At 38.0% G+C, this 19860-nt stretch overlaps 1 protein-coding gene across 1 annotated transcript; it reads left to right on the forward strand.

The window, feature by feature from the left end:
- Positions 1–2247: 2247 nt before the first annotated feature.
- Positions 2248–18894, forward strand: LOC144435480 (thiosulfate transporter TsuA-like). The gene is made up of 10 exons (XM_078124074.1): positions 2248–2308; positions 7896–8141; positions 13181–13422; positions 14021–14075; positions 14826–14928; positions 15512–15626; positions 16268–16337; positions 16823–16992; positions 17181–17332; positions 18750–18894. Exons 1-10 carry the CDS (start codon positions 2248–2250, stop codon positions 18892–18894), a joined length of 1359 nt encoding a protein of 452 aa, XP_077980200.1.
- Positions 18895–19860: the final 966 nt, after the last annotated feature.

Here is a 19860-nt window from a genome sequence, read left to right on the forward strand (position 1 = left end):
AAGTGAACTATCATAGATAGCCCGTTCATGCCGTTGACGTCATCGTTTACTTACATACACTCATATACGAGACAATAACACACACGCACACACACACACACACACACACACACACACACACACACATACATACATACATACATACATACATACATACATACATACATACATACATACATACACACATACATACATATAAACAAATAATGTGAATGTACCGCCTGCTCATTTGATTGATTGATAAATAAACTTAGTGGTATAAATTATAAACAAACAAAATTTTAGCTATGGGCTTTCCTAACCACTAAGCTATTGGTGAGACCTTTGAACTGTCTTCGGTGATTGTTATGTTCTAACTACGTGTATAATCATCCAGGGTTTTTCGAGTCGGAGCCTGAGTTAAATTTGATGTTTGTTTGTTATTTAGCATTCACATTCCTCCAAACATTGTCCCCATGATACTTCGCCAACACATACTGTACTATGGAGGAAAATATGGGGGGGGGGGGCGGTGATAAATGGAATGTGTGAGATGTCGATATTCTGGCAGTGATATTTGATCAAGGAGAAATGTAGACAAAGTACATAGGAGCCGTGAAAGATTATCAACATGTGTGGAGTGATACCTAAAAAGGGAACATAATTTACTACGAGGAGGGGAGGCTGAGGAGAAAATGGGGGTGGGGACACAAAAAATGGAGAGGCATTACAATTCTGATGGTCCGAAAGGAGGGAAACGAAATATTTTGCTCATGATTTGAACCAAATCAAACCTTGGGAAAGTTCGTTCACTAAGTACATTTGAAAATTTCTTGCAGCTTAATTCGCCACAATAAGTACATTTACAGAATTCACTTACCTACCATGATACATTTATTATTATGAGACGGTCGATAATTAAGTGAACGTATGTGTCTGCCTTATTATCTTTTTTATACACCTTTATAGGTTGAATTCATGACGTGCGTCGTTTTACCCAGTCTGTCCCTTCAAAGTATTCTGTCAGAAAAACAGAAATGTGATTTCATTGACCAAGTTTGACATTTTGTTTGTCATGTCTCATTTTACCCATGCTGTTTGTCGAGAATCATCCTGTCAGAATGGCATTCCGCAGTCATGTATTCTGAAAGTAAACTAATTTATCTGCAGCTGTATGGCCACCCATGTCCTTTATATATCACCCTACTACCATGGTAGTTGTTCATATGCATATATGTGCACCTAAATTTTCTCAACTCTCTTTTGCAACATATCTGACTCGACTAGTCATGTAAATCATGACAGCAGTCAAACTGTTTCATTCTTTCACTGCTGGTTGCCAGATAACTATGTTGTTTTTCTGTAAGTATACTTCCAGGTTTCTCATGTAATCATTTCCTTAATCAACAGACTTTGGATTCTTTGACAGAGTTCAGGTTACCTGTTTCAAATATACTTTGATTTTGTTCACACATTGCGCTTGTTCCTGTTCAGTCATGATTGTGACCAACTGTTATGCAGTCCTAGTTGGTGGGGTATTCACTCCAGACATGCTGCTAAATCTCTCACACATCCAATTTCCTTTGTTTTTCATACATTTCTTGGTAATGAAACATCACTGTCAAGAGATCTAAATTTCGAAGTTCCATTTACCATACCCCCCCCCCACCCCATATTTTCCTGCGTTGTCGTAAATACTCGTTTTCTTACTGATTACTGATAGGTCTTTTGCAGTGTCAATTAATTTCATACTAATTGCACACTAATTTCATTTAAATCCCAAACACTGCATAGAAACTATTTATACAAATAGAAAGTGCAAAGCTTACACGGTATTGTAGAGGAGTAGAGAAATGACCTAGTGTCTGTAAATAAGGACACTGTCATACGTATCATGCAATAAATCAGTGATAGTGGCGTGCATGTCACGTATGTCCTACTTACGAGGCAGAGAGCATTGTTTTACACTACACGTATAAAGTCAGCCAACTATGACGTGCTACTACATGTAATTCTCGTTGCCTGCATTGCTACTGACTACGTGCTTGTCGTGGTCTCATCGAGTACAAGCTCAAGTGTTCGTTGAAATCACTTATTCTGTAAGCCACAGGTAACCACCGAACCTGTGCACGTCAACGTATATAGTTCATATATCCAGCAAGATAGAGTGATCTCTCAGTTACAGGTTCAAAGGAGTGGCAACAAACTCGGATAGTTGTGTTAAAAAGGAGTGAATTAAGTGATAAGTGTACAGATTTGCGTTTAAACATGCCGGATATTGGTACATTTACTGGTAATGACGACCAGGTGGAAAAAACATCCATGAAAGGTAAGATTGGAAGTAACTTCTAAAGCAATTCGGGCTATCGCCCTCGCTAGCGACCTTCATTCGCCTTCGCAGTGAGCAGAATAGCCCGAGTGGTGTAGCAGCAAGACTATATGGTAGAGTCTACATACGTACAAGACGTACTGGGTTTGTTTATTGACACACACAAAAACAACTTTCAGATAATAGAAAAACATTGTTTTTTTTAGAGCTGATTTTAGAACAGAAAAGTCATTGTCATGTCTACTGAGACAACGCACGTGTGCCCTGCAAACTGGAAGTACTACAGTGAACAATGAGTGAGGAATAAATTCAACTCAGTTTTTGCCAGACCCCCTATAGAGAATTTTCCACAGTGGTCTGAGGTTTCTTCCCCAGAAAACGAGTGTATAAGTTTAAGGGGTGTAAAATACTTAGATGACTCTCCAGAACCCACAGTTCACACAAAAATCCGTAAGTTGCAATAGCACGGGAAGGGGGGGGGGGGGGTCGTTTACTTTTCCAGCAATAGCTAAAGTTGTCATGCAGGGAAAGCATGGAGTTTAACAAGCGTGCTATACTAATGGATGTGACAGGTAATAATCAACATATGTGTCTAATTCTAAAGACAGCATTTTGTGCCACATTTTGAATTGATACTGCACCTTAGTGAACTTTGATTAAATGACAACACTAGTATAGGGTTATAACATAGAGATATCGTCAGTAACTCTTATCTGGATACTGTGGTATTCCTGGACCTATATTTAGACACGACCTTTTTTTTATCATCACAATGTGACCCTAGCGTGCTACTAAATTACTGGACCTAGGATGACTTGCAGGTCTATCCACAGAGAGGTTGCGCTATTGAATATGAAAATTCACGGTTTTTTATATTGCTCACTTTGGCTTGATGCCTGTGGTTTCGTTTATCGCTAAACTAAATCGCACTTGTGATATCTGTAGTTGGGATTTAACAACAACAACAACAACAACAACAACAACAACAACAACAACAACAACGACGACGACGACGACGAGAACAAAAACAACAACAACAACAACAACAACAATAATAATAATAATAATAATAATAATAATAATAATAATAATAACAACAACAACAACAATACAGTTTTAAAAACTTCTAGTAAGATTCAAGTTGATAAGGTGTGGTAACTGGCGTAATTCGCAAACAGTAGGTAGGGATGATGGAATTACACTGTAACAAAATGGAGGTTGACGTCGTATCTATGTACTACTTTTCAACCTCTCACGTCGACCTCTCTCTGGTACCAGGATCCTCGAACGTTAGGGGAATAACTCAGACTACATAAAATGTTCATGGTTAACTTGGAACTATTTTAGAAATAGCCATGGAGCAGATTGAAAATCCTTGTCTAGGCCTAGCTTTTTTGCTTCAGCTTGCTCCCTCCTAAAGCGAATCCATACTTATAGTCCAATTTTAAATTCTTTTAAACATAAAAAATTATACAATGCAAATAATACTGACAAATATGAACACAGTTTGGTCGCGTCATTGCTCTTGCAATTGCCTGTAATTAGTCAGTATTTGACACTGATGACCTTTCGTGACTCTTAATGTTGTCATCTCAGAATATTCGCTAAATGCAAACAATGTTGTAAGTATATTAATTCGGGACAGCTGAGAACGGTTCACGGTGACCTCGTTTCACATCATAAATTGTTGAAAGTTACGAATATCGGAACGTTATGTTCTGTCACCCGTAACAATACCATTATCCATTACATGTATTTTGATCAGTAAGACGTATTTGAAGTGCCTTTTCCATAAGAGTTGAACGTTACCTGGGCAACGCGATGAAATTGAGATATCTATATCATACATTCCTTTAAAACTAGGGAGATTGACTTCACATTAAATCATACCACGTTTATGAAGTATTCATAACGTCAATAATTAAGAGAGGAGTTTTTAGCGTCTTCAAAACGCCAAAGGATATGATACTATTTTTAGAGTGTCCTCTGGGTACATGTTGAGGCCAGTGAGTAGTCGCATTTGTCTCTTCCCATTAGCAATAATATAATCGCTTTTCAACAACGAATGACATAACATTGTGGACCCTCTCGCCTTTATCCCTGTCTCTTTCATTTTACCAAAACAATCGTGTTGTAATACCTAACAAAATCTTTACGAAATAATAGTAAAAGAAACTCTATAGTTACATTTATAAGCTAACCTTGTTTTAAAGTAGGCAATTATTTTGGTACAGTTATGTTACAATTGTACTGTTCAAACTCATTATCTCGATATTTCAACTTACCATTCGTATGACAAAGAGCGACTGTTACTGATCTACGACGTACATAACAGAATAGAAATAAACCGATATAGCACGGTATTCATTTGCTATTATATAGACTCCCATAACTGTCCGTGGTAAGCACGTTACGGCAGTGTATTATTTTACACAGAGTTGAAATTATAATGAAAGTTTTCGCCTAGCCATCTTCAGTATTGCGTCACTGGCAACTCATACAACTGCATTGTAGTCGTGGATCGATGACTCAGACTTAAGATCAATAGACTCACAAAGGCTGCGTTTGTGCTATGAAAGCAATTTCAATCGTCTTGATAACACTGCGTGTGGGTTTTCGATACTTTGAAATGTCGTTATTTGAGAAAGTTGAAAAATGCTGAAATGATGAATTATCACACAAACACACACTCTCATCACAAAATCAACTATCCGGTAGCATAAGCTACCAAACCACTAACATGATTAGAGGAATAGCTCATAGAAAGTGTCCTGTTTGCTGACCCGAGTGCTGGCTCACAACTCGGCCGCAATGGTAACAATACTTGTGTGTCGTGAAAGCTGTTGTTACTACAGCAGTTTCTCATTTTAAAACCAGCGTATTGTTCCTGCACTGCCGAGTTAACGATACCTCACGCTATGAAATTTCCAGTTCCAAAAAAGGGTCTACCGGGAACTCTAACTGAAAGGTTTCGATACAAATATCATATCATATCAAGAACATTAGCAACTAAAGGTCGGAATTACAATACAAGTTGTATATCTGTACTAAGGGCATTGAACTATAGAATAATAACTGAGCTGTTCAACCACCGATTTTTGTTTTAGAAATTGTAGTCGATTGCACAGCTGGAAGTGAGTTGACATAGAAATTAGAATGTACATTCGGCATGATCGTGAATTGATTGACATAAGCATAAACAGTATACTATGTCTACCAGTAATGTCTACGGGATATGTTTGAGAGGGAGCTACTTTCAATTTGAAGTTTCTTAGCCACTAATCGGTCACTGTGACACTGTTTATTTTCGTCTGTGGCTTATGTCAGTTACAATAATGTTTTATGTATGCCTTTCTGCCTTTCCCTGTGTCGTCGTAACTTTTGTCATTTTCTTCCTTGTCTGTGCTTTTGTTGAACCTTAGAGAGCCTTCGGTAATTACAAGGGGAGGACCGGGAGGGGAAGAGGGTGCGTGGTCAAGCTCGGTCTGTTGCGTAAACTGTGACCCTCCCCGATTTCGTTTTCTAAAATATGACCCACGCAGCTGAGTTGTGTCTAAAACATGACCCTCTTCCGTTAAAATACTTCAAAAACATTGGGTTGTCAGACGGCAGTGGACACAAGTCCCAGAATCAGTGACAAGGACTCGATCCCACCGTTGCTACCACATCCATCATTTTAATTGCATTGGTTGTTTCACTATCGCCACAGTGAATTTGTGTGAAGGCACTGCATAACTGAAAGTCATGGCTCCGAAAGACTAGATGGGTGCTCTGAGTATCTTACCACACTGTTATATTTCACTCCTGTGAGACCCACTCCTCTCCTCACACTAACAATATTACAACCCATAACACCAAAGTAAAACGTTTTCTGTATGTTTATAGCATTCATATCAAGTGTTAAAGTGCACATTTTTATTTGCTAATTGACCACTATGCCACATGCTCGCCAGGTAAATAAACCAATTGAAACAGTATATAATTTTGCACTTGATAGTAATGCTATAAACGAGTGTAGCACACAGAGAAAGTGTTTTACTTCACTGTTACTCGTTGTAATTGATACACTGTAATTTGACTGGTATAGTGTGATATCACTGTAACAATACAATGTTGGCAGTAGTGGGATCTGGCAGCTGTGGGATGTGTGACGTCAAACAATTTGTTTGACAAAGGTGTCATACTCCTCCTCCTCCTCCTCCTCATCATCATCATCACATCACATCACATCACATCACATCACCATCATCATCATCATCATCATCAGCAGCAGCAGCAGCAACAACGGCAGAATTTTTATAACCATTGCAACACGGACGCTAAGACCAATGATGACGACAACAACAACAACAACAACAACAAGAACAACAACAACAACAACAACAACAACAATTACTACTATTACTACAAACACAGCAACACACAAATTATACGACATTCATTTATTTTAGGGGAATGTTGCAACAGAAAACAGTGCTGTATAACATAGCAAGTATAAAAAACAATCTAAACAGGATGAGGCTAGCTATGGAAATAGCAGTAACACCCACTAAATGAGAACAAACCTCACGTCAAATTTAAATAAACAACTAGTCTAAAGTGACTTTGTAGGTATTAGAATGTTAAAAGTCACCCCAATCACTTATCCGTTTGTCATTTAAATATTGATCCGTTGTACAGTAAACTTTCCCTGTAACTTGGTACAGAAGTCTTGACCGTACGTAGATTGAATTCCATTCAGCAACTCGTTCATAGCAACCGTTTGTCTGGCTACAATCCCGCCTGGGAGCTATTTCCACTACTGCCAACCCTCTCAGGCTAATATACAATCACAGTGGTCATAAAACGAGAAAGAGAACATTGGTCCTATCTCGTACCATTATATAGTCGCCACAGGTCATATTGACCTTGGCATTGGTCACATCAAAGGCAAGACAATACGTACCTAATTAAGGTATGCTATGTATCGAACAAAGCCATTTGATATGAAGGTACCTAGCTATGTTGTGTTTGACTATTTTTGCATACCATTTGTTGATGTGCTTATAAAACATGCACTAATTGTAATAAATACACACATGTTCATCTAATATTGGGCGTACGACTTTCCAATAAATGTTTTTTGCGCTGTCGCGATATTACTTCGTGAAAAAGACATGCGCTATATTATGAAGGGAAAAAATTACATATTATAACTATTTAACGTTGAATAGTTAAAATATGTACACAAATATTAAGATATACACCGTTAGAGATTATATTAGAACAACCGTTAGCATGTTGATGCCATTGGGTTATCGTACCCGCAGGATGAACTAGTTTCGGGGCAGTCGCAACACTACGTCACGTGACTTAACGCACGAATGGCGTGCTTTGTATTAGAGGTATAGGTAGCAAACTTTAGCCAGTCCTTGGCCCTAAATTTCATGTCACCAGCAATGTTGTTAAGCGCATGATACGAAGTTGGAAACCTGGGCTCATACAAATAATTGGAAAGTAGTTCGGATGGCGGGACACGAAAACTCTAACGGGCATTCAAAGCCAGAACGATTTTGTAATTCACCTATTACTCGTGTTGCTTGGACAGATACTGCTCATACTGACAGCGGCAAGATCGATGAGATACAGAATGGTAAAACCGAAAAAGGCAACGGTACGAACATTCTCTTTACTGATAAGTGCGACCTGGAAATGGGAAACGGTAAAGGAGGCAGAGAGGTTGTAGTTATTGAAGTCGGACAAGAGAAAACGCAGTGGTGGCGAGTGTTGTTGAAATTGTGTTGTTGTTTTCTGGCTGGTATTGTTTTTGGTATTGCCCTGGAGAAAAGCAGAGGTGAGTTAAATTATTAATGTTTTTGTTGATGTTGTTGATGTATTTTAGAACACTTTTATAAATGTTGCGATATCTTTAGATGTACGGAACAGTTATCTAGTACGTGTATTGGATTCTGTTCTTTGGAGATATGCAAGCTTGAAGGGTGATGAGAGAACGCATTATTGACGTAAGTGTTTTCACTCTGCGAAGCCACAGTTACACTGATCGGCCAAAATCTATTGAAAGTTTAGCCACTAGTGGCAACAAAGCTTGTTTGTTAACAGATCGATTTAATTGGGGAGCAAGAATGACACTGTGCCCGGTGTGAGTACACGTACGTACGCATGGACGCAGAAGCTAGCTTCGGTATATACTGAGTTACCGAGGTTTCTGCTTTATCGGACAGGTGCGCGATGTTAGTGGTGGTCGTCTACGAAAAAAAATGATGATCCACTCTACTTTAACACTAACTGAATAGTACCGTAACTTGACAATTGACAGTTTACAATGTGGCCAGTGACCCGTGTGTTGTACAAATTACACATCTTCAATTCATTCTGAATTTACTTGATTTAAATCGACTTGCACTTGATGGAAGCTCACTTAATGAGTTTACTTAGGCGTGTTATCAACCCCAAATCAGCTTTCGACACGCGAACCTGTAACGCGGTTGAGTGATCGTATATTCCGTATTTAATCGGCGATCCGTTGGATATACGTGTACTTTGACAGTATCCTAGACACTGATCTATTTTGATTAATATATACGCATATACATCTGCCACACCTTGCCCTGCACCCCCGGTATGACCTTTGACACGCTATGGTGAAACCTGATTGCTGATAGTGATAAATGACAATTGTTTTCGTACTCGTCCGATCTTTAGAAGATATACCCTTGATCGTTTCAATTCCGAATCGGTGGACTACAAATAAATCATTGGTGGTGCGCCGTAAACTGCACAGTCATCACGACGATTTCCCATCATGAGTTCAACTAATGTAGGGATTCTTCAGTATTTACAAGGGGGAGGGCCGGGGGAATTTATGGGGGGGGGGGGTGAGGTCACTTGTTATAATCGGCTCTTGTGGGCGGGCCATATTTCAGAAAATGGGATTGGGGAAATTCAAATTTTACTTTGAGACTTTGTCTAACATTTCACTATTTTAAGAGGTTTTGCCATCCCATCCCATCATTGTCACGTGATCAACATATGTTAGATTATGATTACATTTGGTGTAGTGACCGGTTCCAAATCCCCATTGCTGCCACTTGGGGAGGATGAGGTATCATGCTATCCACTTAATCATCAAATTGCTGCTGACAACCATGTAGTGAATTAATAGTCACTTGTGGTGTGAGGAGAGAAGTGGGTCTCAAAGTAGTAAAAAGGAGAACAGTTGGCTAGGATACTGGGGATAATGTTGCGGAGTTGTTGACCTCGATCCCAACAATGGGAGTGTGCCAGACTGAGGCTAGTCGTTGGGAGCTGAGTTGTGGCCTTTAGCTCAGCCAATGAGTTCCAAACACAATGAAGTGCCTTCACATTCACATGGCGATAATAGTGGGCAATAAACCAACTCCTTTGAAACTGTCAACATAGTGGCAGCGGTGGGATTAAGTCCTTACTATTGATTCTGGGGCCACTTTTTAGCACGACAGAATCGGGGGACAGTCACATTTTAGGTAACAGCGCGAGCATGACACCCCCTCAATGTAATTACTGAAGGCTCCCTCAACAAAATCAGTCAACTAAACTGTACACATCAAATCTCCGGTACACATTCAAGCTTAAGTTTGTTCTTGTTTGCCTTACACCATCCCGTTATCACCAGCCGTTAATATTGTCTTGTTCATGCTCTCTGTCCGTTCGTCACGGTCCACGGTCTGGTGAGTTTTCATATGCCATATATGATGCTGCCCTACACATGTACAGCAGTGTGACGGCTTTCGTATCTGTTTTACTGTCAAAACATATGTTATGAGTACGGTCTTGTTTATCGAAATCACTAAATCATCAAACGCTATAAATAACTGCTTTATAAACAATTTGTCGTGCACATTAGTCACTTGATACTCGTAGATGAATGAACGGAAATATTTCAATCAATGTACAGCGGCATATCATGTGCTATGTGAGATAATATTGTTAAAGCATACATTTTTTAGTTTGTAAGACAAACAAGTATCAGTCCAACTACAATAGTAAACAATCACCAATTATTTTAAAAGGAAATAGGGCTTGAGGGTATTTTTATAGGTATGAAAGTAAACAAGCATGAATTGCTGCCATATCGGTTAAAGTTAAGGTTCAGGTTCAGAAGTTATCGATCAAATCATTGCTAACAAACCATGCAGTGAATGAAAAGCCATTCGTGACGTGAGGAGAGGAGTGACTCACGGAGTAATCGGGAACAGTTGGGTTGGGGATAATGATGTGGTGTGGAGATGTTGACCCCAGTCCCGACTATGCCGGTCGGGAGCTCGAGTGTTCACATCTAGTCTTTTGGAGTTCTAGTCTTCTGCTCGCCCACTTAGATCCAAAAACAGGTGTATTAATGCAGGACATGCTCACAAATTAAATTCATTGTGGTGATAGTAGTGGGAAACAAGCAATGTCTTAAAAATTATCAATGTGGTGGCAACGGTGGGATTAAGTCCTTACCAGTAATTCTGGAACTTGTGACCTTTTTCATGTCTGACAGCATTTTAACTAATGTTTAAAACAAATTAACGGGCGGAGGATTTTGTTTTTTTTAGAAAGGAAATTGATGAGGGAGGGCCACGTTTTAGCACGACGGAATCAGGGGAGGATCACAACAGACTGAGCCTCGTTTCCCTCTGCTAATCCTAACTACTGAAGGCTCCCCCAAAGGACTCGATCCCACCGCTGGCACCGCATTGCTAATTTTAACGCCATGGTGGCAACGGTGGGATGTGGCAGCAGTTGGATGCCAAACTCACAAAATAATGCAAAGTTAGATAAAACAATGAGTCCAATTAAAACGAGGCCCTCCCACAATTCCATTTTCTAAAATAAGGCCCCCCCCCCCCGAACCTATTAGGCAAAAGTGATCCAGTAATCCCCCCTCCAAATAACCGAAGGCTACTTTCGACTAGAATCATTCAAAGCACCAGTAAAAAAAAGAAGTCTCTGCATGTTGTACCCATGTGTGACTGACTTTGAGTTACTGCAGGTCTCCGTAAAAAATAAACCAAGTATGAAATCATTCATGATATCTTAATTATCACTTACAAATATTCAAAAGAACTATTGTACCTGAACATCGGAACGTATTGTTCGGACAAAATCGCCACTCTAATTTGCATATAATTTTGATTGTTAAAGCTAGTATGATGACGTTGCAAATTTCTTTTGTTTTCTTAGAAAATTCCACCAATTGTAGTGATTCTCTACTATAATATCATAAACCTTCAAAACTTTGACTTATTTCAAAACGATTTGCTAGTTTTTTTTTTCAACCTGCTGAGTGTTATCGTCGTGGTGGTATGCCATGTATATGTAACATCTTTAGGTTGCATTGAAATCACAGTGCATACTTCTTTGAGTAATACTTCTGGCATATCACTTGGACAACGCATATTCTTTTCTCACGTAACGTATTTTTTATTAAACATTTCCCTTGTTAATTGTTTTCTTTATTGACGAAAACAAATTCGCAAATCAGAAAGTTGTTTTTGGTTTGAAGACACTTTTACGTCTATCCATTTTTGTATATATACCAAGGCAATAGACACCCCGGTAGAAATGTAGATGTACAGTGACTGTAATTTTGTGTTTTGTTGTTTTACTTTACTTTCAAAGCATCGTCCAATTCACGGTTATGCAAACTTTATCTCATGGTACATGTAATGCTATATTGACTAATAGCAGTCAAGCGACACACATATTGTCTATCTGTCAGATCTCGTATTGTCGATGTCACCATATATAGACCCTCCGCCCACCGTTGGTGGAGGGTCTGTTGTGTCACCGAAGCCGCTGTAAAAACCAACCCAAGCAACCCTTTGCTACATTGTGTAACAATACTCCGAATCTACAGTTTGGTTCTTTACAATAGTTTTGAATACTTGTACGTGCAAAGCACACTTGATAAAGTTATACCAGCTAGTATTATTATTGTAGTTGCCGCTACTGCCTTTCTGGCTTTGAATTTGTGTTGATGTTTTCATAGTTACTATTTGAACAAGGCTTTTGTAAATAAATTGATGTTTTCATGTGTTTTAGTTACTTCTGTTGTAAGTGTTGATATTTAGCTAGATTGTCAAATCACTGTGATTAGTCAAGCATTTCGATCGGATTAAACCGCTTACATTCCTTTGTATATGTCCTGCTATGTAGTTATGTCCATACAGGCGGTGTATGATTTACACATTTTGCCAACTATGAGAAGTTTTGACTTAAAAATTCGACATTAAATTTTACAGATAGTTTCGGAGAAGCTTGTCCAAGCTGTTTAAACGAACTATCACTGATTGCAAGATCAGTGAGCCTGATGACAAGGTTTCGTGTTGAGATAGACACAATAAAGATAACACACAGACATCACATACACAGTGTGGACTCTTTATTTAGTTAATGATATAAACAGTAACTGCATGAAAGAAACTGAGTTCAGTTGGCTGCTGACCATGGATTTTGTTTGAACTTCAAGAAATTATACCTCATGTCTATTGTAATTGTAGTAGTGTGCTTGCTGTTACTGTTTATATCATTAACTAAATAAAGAGTCCACACTGTGCAAGTAATATTTGTGTGTGTCATCTTTATGGCCGTGTCTATCTCATCATGAAACATTGTGATCAGGCCCACCGATCTTGATAGTTTGTTTAATATCTTGGGCAAGCTTCTTCGAAAAGAGCTGTAGACGCAACCCAAAAGGTTTCACAACTCCAACTAACTTTCGTTCTGCTATCAAAGCATCATCGTCATCAAAGTCAGCTAATTTTAGCAACGTATTTTTTAACGACGCCATGTTGTTTGCGGTGAGTGCAGATTTTGTCTAACTTTTTACTCTTCTAACTTCATTTTCAGTATTTGAGCCGACTTCTATTCGATACCAGTTTCTCTATCAAAAGTGGATTATGTTAAAAGTGTTTCTAGCTGCCATGGGAATGGGAACTCTTTGTTTTGCCCTCATAGCTCACATACCTGCCACAAAACCACTTTTCGAAAGAGCTCGACTGGCGTACTACATATGTTTTTCCACAAAGGGGGTGTTAGTTGTTAGCGTCGGTGGATTCCTACTCGGTGCTGGAATGGATTTGTCAGCCGCAGTAAGTGATTCGTACCATTTACCTTTAGTGACCGAGTCACTCACAGGATATCTTTTGAAGCGTGTATGGAGTGGGTATCAGGCAGTTTGAATTCTACATCACATTAGAGTTGGTATGACAAACCAGCCAACTAAAACGTCGAAAAATGAGTCAAACTTAATTTGATTTCGAATTTGAAATTGACTGTTGCATCAACTATGAATGTTTATCAATTAATTTTTATTAAAACATTTTAAATCTATATTTAAAAATATCAATTTAAATTTTTTTCTAGGGTCGTCTTTGAATAAAATTAGCATTATTTATTATTGTGATTCAATTCTCGATACTTTGGAAAATATATAAGTTCTGAATATAAAATGCCTGTAAAATGGCAAAGTAAATACAATGTACTAAGTCTAAGATATAATAGTCATGCGTGGCTAAAGTACAGTTCCAGTGAAATACATTGGAATTGTTGTGACTAGATAAGTTATCTCATGACGGATATGGCGGGAACCCATTTTGACTAAGTTCGACGGACGAGTAGCTTGATCTGCCATGCACACTTTATACTACAATGTGAATATCTAACACGTACACTTGTATTTATTCACAGTGTCCAGCCATGGTGTTAGCTCAGGTCGGTGCATGGGTCGGTAACGGACAAGCATGTAAGTAAACAATACAAATGAGTGATAGTACAGACATACCGACAGACAGACAGACAGACAGACAGACAGACACACACACACATACAGACTGAAAAAAACATACATACATACATACATACATACATACATACATACATACATACATACATACATACATACATACATACATACATACAAAGCTCGAGAAAATCAAGCATACAGCACTGCTTGAGATGAAAAAAATTATATGATAGAAGGTGACAAGGAAGTGGAGACCAAACCTTTTTTTATTTACACCCATCAATCCTATCTTCACAAAAACGGATTCATTAGTTTCCTATTTACTAAACGGAACATACTGCAATATTTTGCTTTACAGTACGAATATGATATAATGCCACTCATTAGCATAATATTTAAATATATGATTCAAGAAGCCCACTATTGAATATACTTACTTTAATTATACTACTTTCACTTAGAATAAACAGGTACCAGTATGTGCATATAGGTGAATAGGATTCCATGATACTCGATTCATGAATTTAGTACATTACACACACACACACACACACACTCACGCAAATTATATTATACATAATATACATATTATATATGTAAATACAAACACACACACACACACACACACATATATATATATATATATATATATATATATATATATATATATATACATATATATATATATATATATATATATATATATATATATATATATACCTATATACCTATCTCTATTTATTCCTGCAGTGATGACGGTATTTGGCTGTATAGTTGGTGCATTTTGTTACGGTTTCTGTGTTCCACTCGTTGATACGTTCATGGCCCCAAAGAAACCTTACGAAAAAAATTTGTAAGTACATTTATTACATTTTCACCATCGACTTCTTTCGTGTTCAGCCAAACGATGTGGTTCACGCTTAGATAAACCATTATATGAATTACACATGAACATGAGATTGAAATTCAGTGTTTGAGAGCTGGAATCTTTTGTAGTTGTAGAACTATAGCCCTGGAGTGAACACTAGGGTGTATTCATTGGCAAAAAGAAAGAAAGAAAGCCAAGCGTGTTGAGGAAATCTGAATTGTTCGGTTGGTCGTCCCAGAGGGACGCATTGCACGATCGAAAGTGGAGGGGTGGGGACTGGGCTAATTGCAAGTAGATTGCAAATAAGTAGCAATGAATTTCTACTCACAGAGTCAAAACATTTCTTTTAAGCAAGTCCCAAAATTTTCACCGATGTACTTCACCCCTGACGATGCTGACGAGACGTCGGCGAAAATTTGGGAATTGCTTCCAAGAAAATAATCTGACTCTGTGAATTGAAATTCATTACTAAGGATGAACCTAGAGTTCATGAACATTTATTCACACAGCAAAATATATAGTTTTATAGTAAAAAAAAACCCAACTCAAACATTTTTTATATCGACAGAGTGGATGACTATATCAAATGGCCATTTGGTGTGTTTTCTGCCATACTAGCAGTTATGTGTGCAGTTATCATCTTTATTCTTGAATGGTTCTATCCATGGGAAACAGAATTAGAGGTAAATACTAAGATATATACAGCACTGCGTCTCATTTTTAAATCGGTGGTCGAGTTTGTTATTAAAGTTAAAAATTAACGATAATGGGTCGGGGGGGGGGGGGGAGTGGTGCTTGTGTTCTACGCCCAGTCCGTCAGTAGCAGGTAACAACAAATGCGTAAGGGCGTGTGTATTTTTTCACTGAAGACGTATGCGTATTTATGTTCATTTATTCTACTTTGCCCGACTAAATGTGTATATTTATAGTCATTGATTTCACTTTACCCTATGAAGTGTGTATGTTTATGGTCACTTTTTTTTACTTTACTCGACGAAGTGTGTATGTTTATGGTCATTTTTCCACTTTGCCTAACGGAATTATACGTATTAAGGTGTTTGTCGCTAGCCGCTGTTTTAATTCATAGATTACATAGTAACCCCTGTACAGTGTCCTTTCTGTGTCAGGAGTCATATAATACAGATGGTCGTATGGAGACAACTTCCATACATTTCGATACATTCTCTTCCATTTACCCCATTTTTGTTCACAGTATATGGGATAGCCAATCGCAGAAAACTTAACTCATTTTACTTTTAATGATGATATGTTATACCCTACGTGTTAAACAAATCACGGGATTCACTTGTTCCCCCTATTATAGGAGCACACGAGAAATAGGACAGGCGAAGGAATATTTATGACGGCGATTGCATGGCCACCATATGTTGGAGGTACGTATGTTGGCAATTTGTCCAACGTTCCGAACAGCTGTTTGGCCGAATTCAGTGCATAGCTGATATCGTGATGGCATTGCAAGAACACAAAAAAGTAAAGGGAGAACAGAAAATAGCAAAGCTAGTCCAGTGCAGCATTTGTACATTTGATTTTTTTTTTTTAGTTTTACAGAGTGCAGTATACATGTAGACAGAAATTTACATTATGAATAAATAAGATTCAGGCATTACTCATAGCTTATATTGTAAAAAGTAATTCCTGAAGTGAGTAGTGAAAATCACTCGTAGAAGACTTAACTCTAAGATCAGAGATAAACTGTTTCCAAAACGCATCACCAGTATAGGTATAAATAGAGCACTCCTTGTTCTAAATTGTAAACTATATATTATGGAACCAGGCTTGCATATTCAAAGGACTGATGTATGGAAAACAAGGATATACATATTATATTGTGATCACACAATATCGTTTTCATTCACAGGTATTATAATAGGCTTGCTACAGTTGGCCATTATATTCAGTGTAGTAGACACGATGGGTGGAAGTAGTAGCTATACTACTATCGCATCGCAAGTCCTTGTTACAAAACGCATGGAGTCATGGTCACCGTATTTGACAAAATTCAAGAGAGGGGTCGGAAATTGGTGGCAGGTAAGGTTTCTCTAGGATATCACTATACAGACAAACAGATAGTGTATTTCATGTGTTCCTACATTCTAGAATCGACTCGGTAGATTTTACAGCACCGGGTGTTCGTTGTTTCAATATTCTTGGGTAAATATCAAACCTAAGCCTCTAAAACTATCAATTTGTCACGGTTTGTGTTCTTTACATTGCAGGTGATGTACGTGTGTGGTGCCGTTGTAGGTGCCTTAATTTCGGCGGTTTGTTCAAATTCCCTGGCATTGGTGCCTGGTATTGGACTGGCGTCTGCTTTCTTCGGGGGATTCCTGATGCTGTTTGGTGCAAGACTTGGCGCTGGATGCACGAGGTAACTTTGATTCGCTCTTACATTCCGATAATAGACAAAGTGCTGAGACGTGCTGATCTACACGCAAAACTGGTTTATTAAAATTTAACAAATTAGAAATCTTTCTTCGAATTTACAAGATTTGCAACTCTCAAATAAGGTAGTATTTATACCAATATATAAGACCATAGTAGAGGCGTATGATATTCCGTTTCAGAGATTACAGGGATGATCCAAAAATTGTCACAATCACACTATTTTTGTCGCAAGCAGAAAGTGAAGCATTCGTGTGAACAGGTCAAATTATTGACGTCACACCATACGGGTCGTTTGATTTTCTCTAGAATTAGAACAGGAAAGACAAATAACTGGGGGATGAAGACGTACAAGAACTACACTCTAGAAAGAAAATCATGCTGTACAGTTTTCAGAATCAGAGTCACAGGTTAATAGGAGTTAGTAAAATCACGCCTAAAATAAACAATATTCACGCATCATCTTACACAGACAAGGAAGAAAACATACTCCGTGTTGCTAACATGACTTTCGTAGCCCCGAATTCGAAAACATTCAAAACAGAAACAGACAAAAGGGGGACGTAAACAAAAGTAGTTTGAGGAGTAGAAAACATCTAAGCCGACATTATTGTTTAGATAGCTGGAGGCTCTCTAGCTTTGGGGTTTGGAGTTGCGTAAACGAATGTATTTTGTAACAATCCTCGAGGTACAAGACAACCGTCGTTTCCTATCGTGACCGAAAGTCAATGGACTCTGTTAGAAAGGGGGTACAAATTAGCATTTTGTAAATGTTTCAATTGATTCGTTTTGGGACCAATGACTGTGCAAAAGAGTGATTTAAAAAAAAAAGGGTCTACATAATCACTGGATCAAATTAGAAACAGAACTCTACAAACCTTGTTTAGAAATTATTTCTTAAATTTCCCCTTTTCTGAGTTCATATAACACAACTGTGGCAAATGTTTGTATAAATCGTACAATACTTCATAACTACTTTTGCGACGTATGTTTAAAAATACGTCTATTTTATCATTCATGTGTATATATATGTGCGCCTACGTTCGAAGAGAAGCGGCGACGCGTACGCGTTCGCTGAGGAGAAGCGGCGACAGCAGAATACGCGTACGCGTTCGCTGAGGGGAACGCTACCCGGGGAACGCGTTCTCGGAGAATGTAACTAACATGTAAATACGGCATGTAACACGAAGTGCATAGAGGTACATCTAAACACTAATTCTTCAATTACCCTAAAGCTATAGTAATACACACACTGATTTTTTTTCACAGTTGAAATGCTTCGAACGTTGTTAGCCGCCTGTGATACATGTATATGTTGGTAGGCATACAAGTGTGCAATTCTTATTGAAGGTTGCAACTCATTCACTTATAATTATTTCCCCATATTTTGCTCTCAATTGCAGTGGTCATGGTCTGTCGGGGACGGGCGTACTGGCGTTACTGTCTTTCCTTGCTGTGATGATGATGTTCGTCGGTGGAACATGTTTTGCGTTTTTCTTTTATGCTCTTGACGTTGGAGCGGGAGTATTGGATTACAAGACGTTCTGATTGCGTACTAGTTGCCAAAAACCCACAAAAAACTAGCAACCAGCAGACAATGCATAACATAAAAATAAATAATAACACCTTTTCTAGGATAACATATCAATATGCTGTATCCGAATTGTGCCATAAAACGTTGCCAAGGTCACCGTTGGCATAGTAACCTTCACATGTCATATTTACAAAAACTACAAAAAGCAAAAAAGAGAGTATATATTTATATGAATATGAACTGATTAGCTTACCCGAAGACATTTGCGTGATTTTAGAGTTAGACCGTTACTTTAGATTCTTTATTGTTGTTATGTCAACGACAAACAAAAGTACATCCACAACGAAAAATCGTACGCCCTACTAATAAGCTTACATTTACATATACAATATATAACACAGTGCAATACAATACTATACAATAGGTACAACACTCTAACAGTACAGGACGAATTATTAACACGACAAACGATTAGTGTTGTTTAACAGAGCATGTTTTCAAGTAAAAGCCAACGCACAATTTTTTTGATTTTTTTTAGTATTTAAACTGAAACATACTGAATGTAGATTCCCTTATATAAACATTTATCAAATAAGCATATTTGCTGAAACAGGAACAGTGATTGTTTATCAATTTGATTTTTTTACTTTCTTCTATATTTTTCTCAAATACATCTGGCGTTCACATGTCATAGAGCCTCCCACCCACAGGATAAGCAACTGCGGTAAACATCACCTGATATCCGAATGTTTCCACTACGATGTTCGTTTGCATACATTAAGCTAAATAGCTATTTCCTGCACGCTATTCGAGTTCTTTACACTCAGTGATAGTCGACGAGCATCCGTGTATTTTTCACTAAATTTACCCAACATCTCGACATTTTCTTCAAATGGTTTAAGACTCCAAGAAGATATATAGTATTTTTATATACCTTTAGACTTTCTCAAATACAGCTACCATTCACATATATACCTTTA

Source organism: Glandiceps talaboti, chromosome 5 (assembly GCF_964340395.1).
Source record: "Glandiceps talaboti chromosome 5, keGlaTala1.1, whole genome shotgun sequence".
NCBI classification, from domain to species: domain Eukaryota; kingdom Metazoa; phylum Hemichordata; class Enteropneusta; family Spengelidae; genus Glandiceps; species Glandiceps talaboti.

What these genes read in the sequence shown, in the direction of transcription:
- LOC144435480 (XM_078124074.1), top strand. Translation starts at nt 2,248, where the DNA reads ATGCCGGATATTGGTACATTTACTGGTAATGACGACCAGGTGGAAAAA. An exon ending in CATGGGAAACAGAATTAGAG is followed by an intron (nt 15,627 to 16,267) that starts GTAAATACTAAG and finishes CCCCTATTATAG; the next exon opens with GAGCACACGAGAAATAGGAC. An exon ending in GGGTCGGAAATTGGTGGCAG is followed by an intron (nt 16,993 to 17,180) that starts GTAAGGTTTCTC and finishes TTTACATTGCAG; the next exon opens with GTGATGTACGTGTGTGGTGC.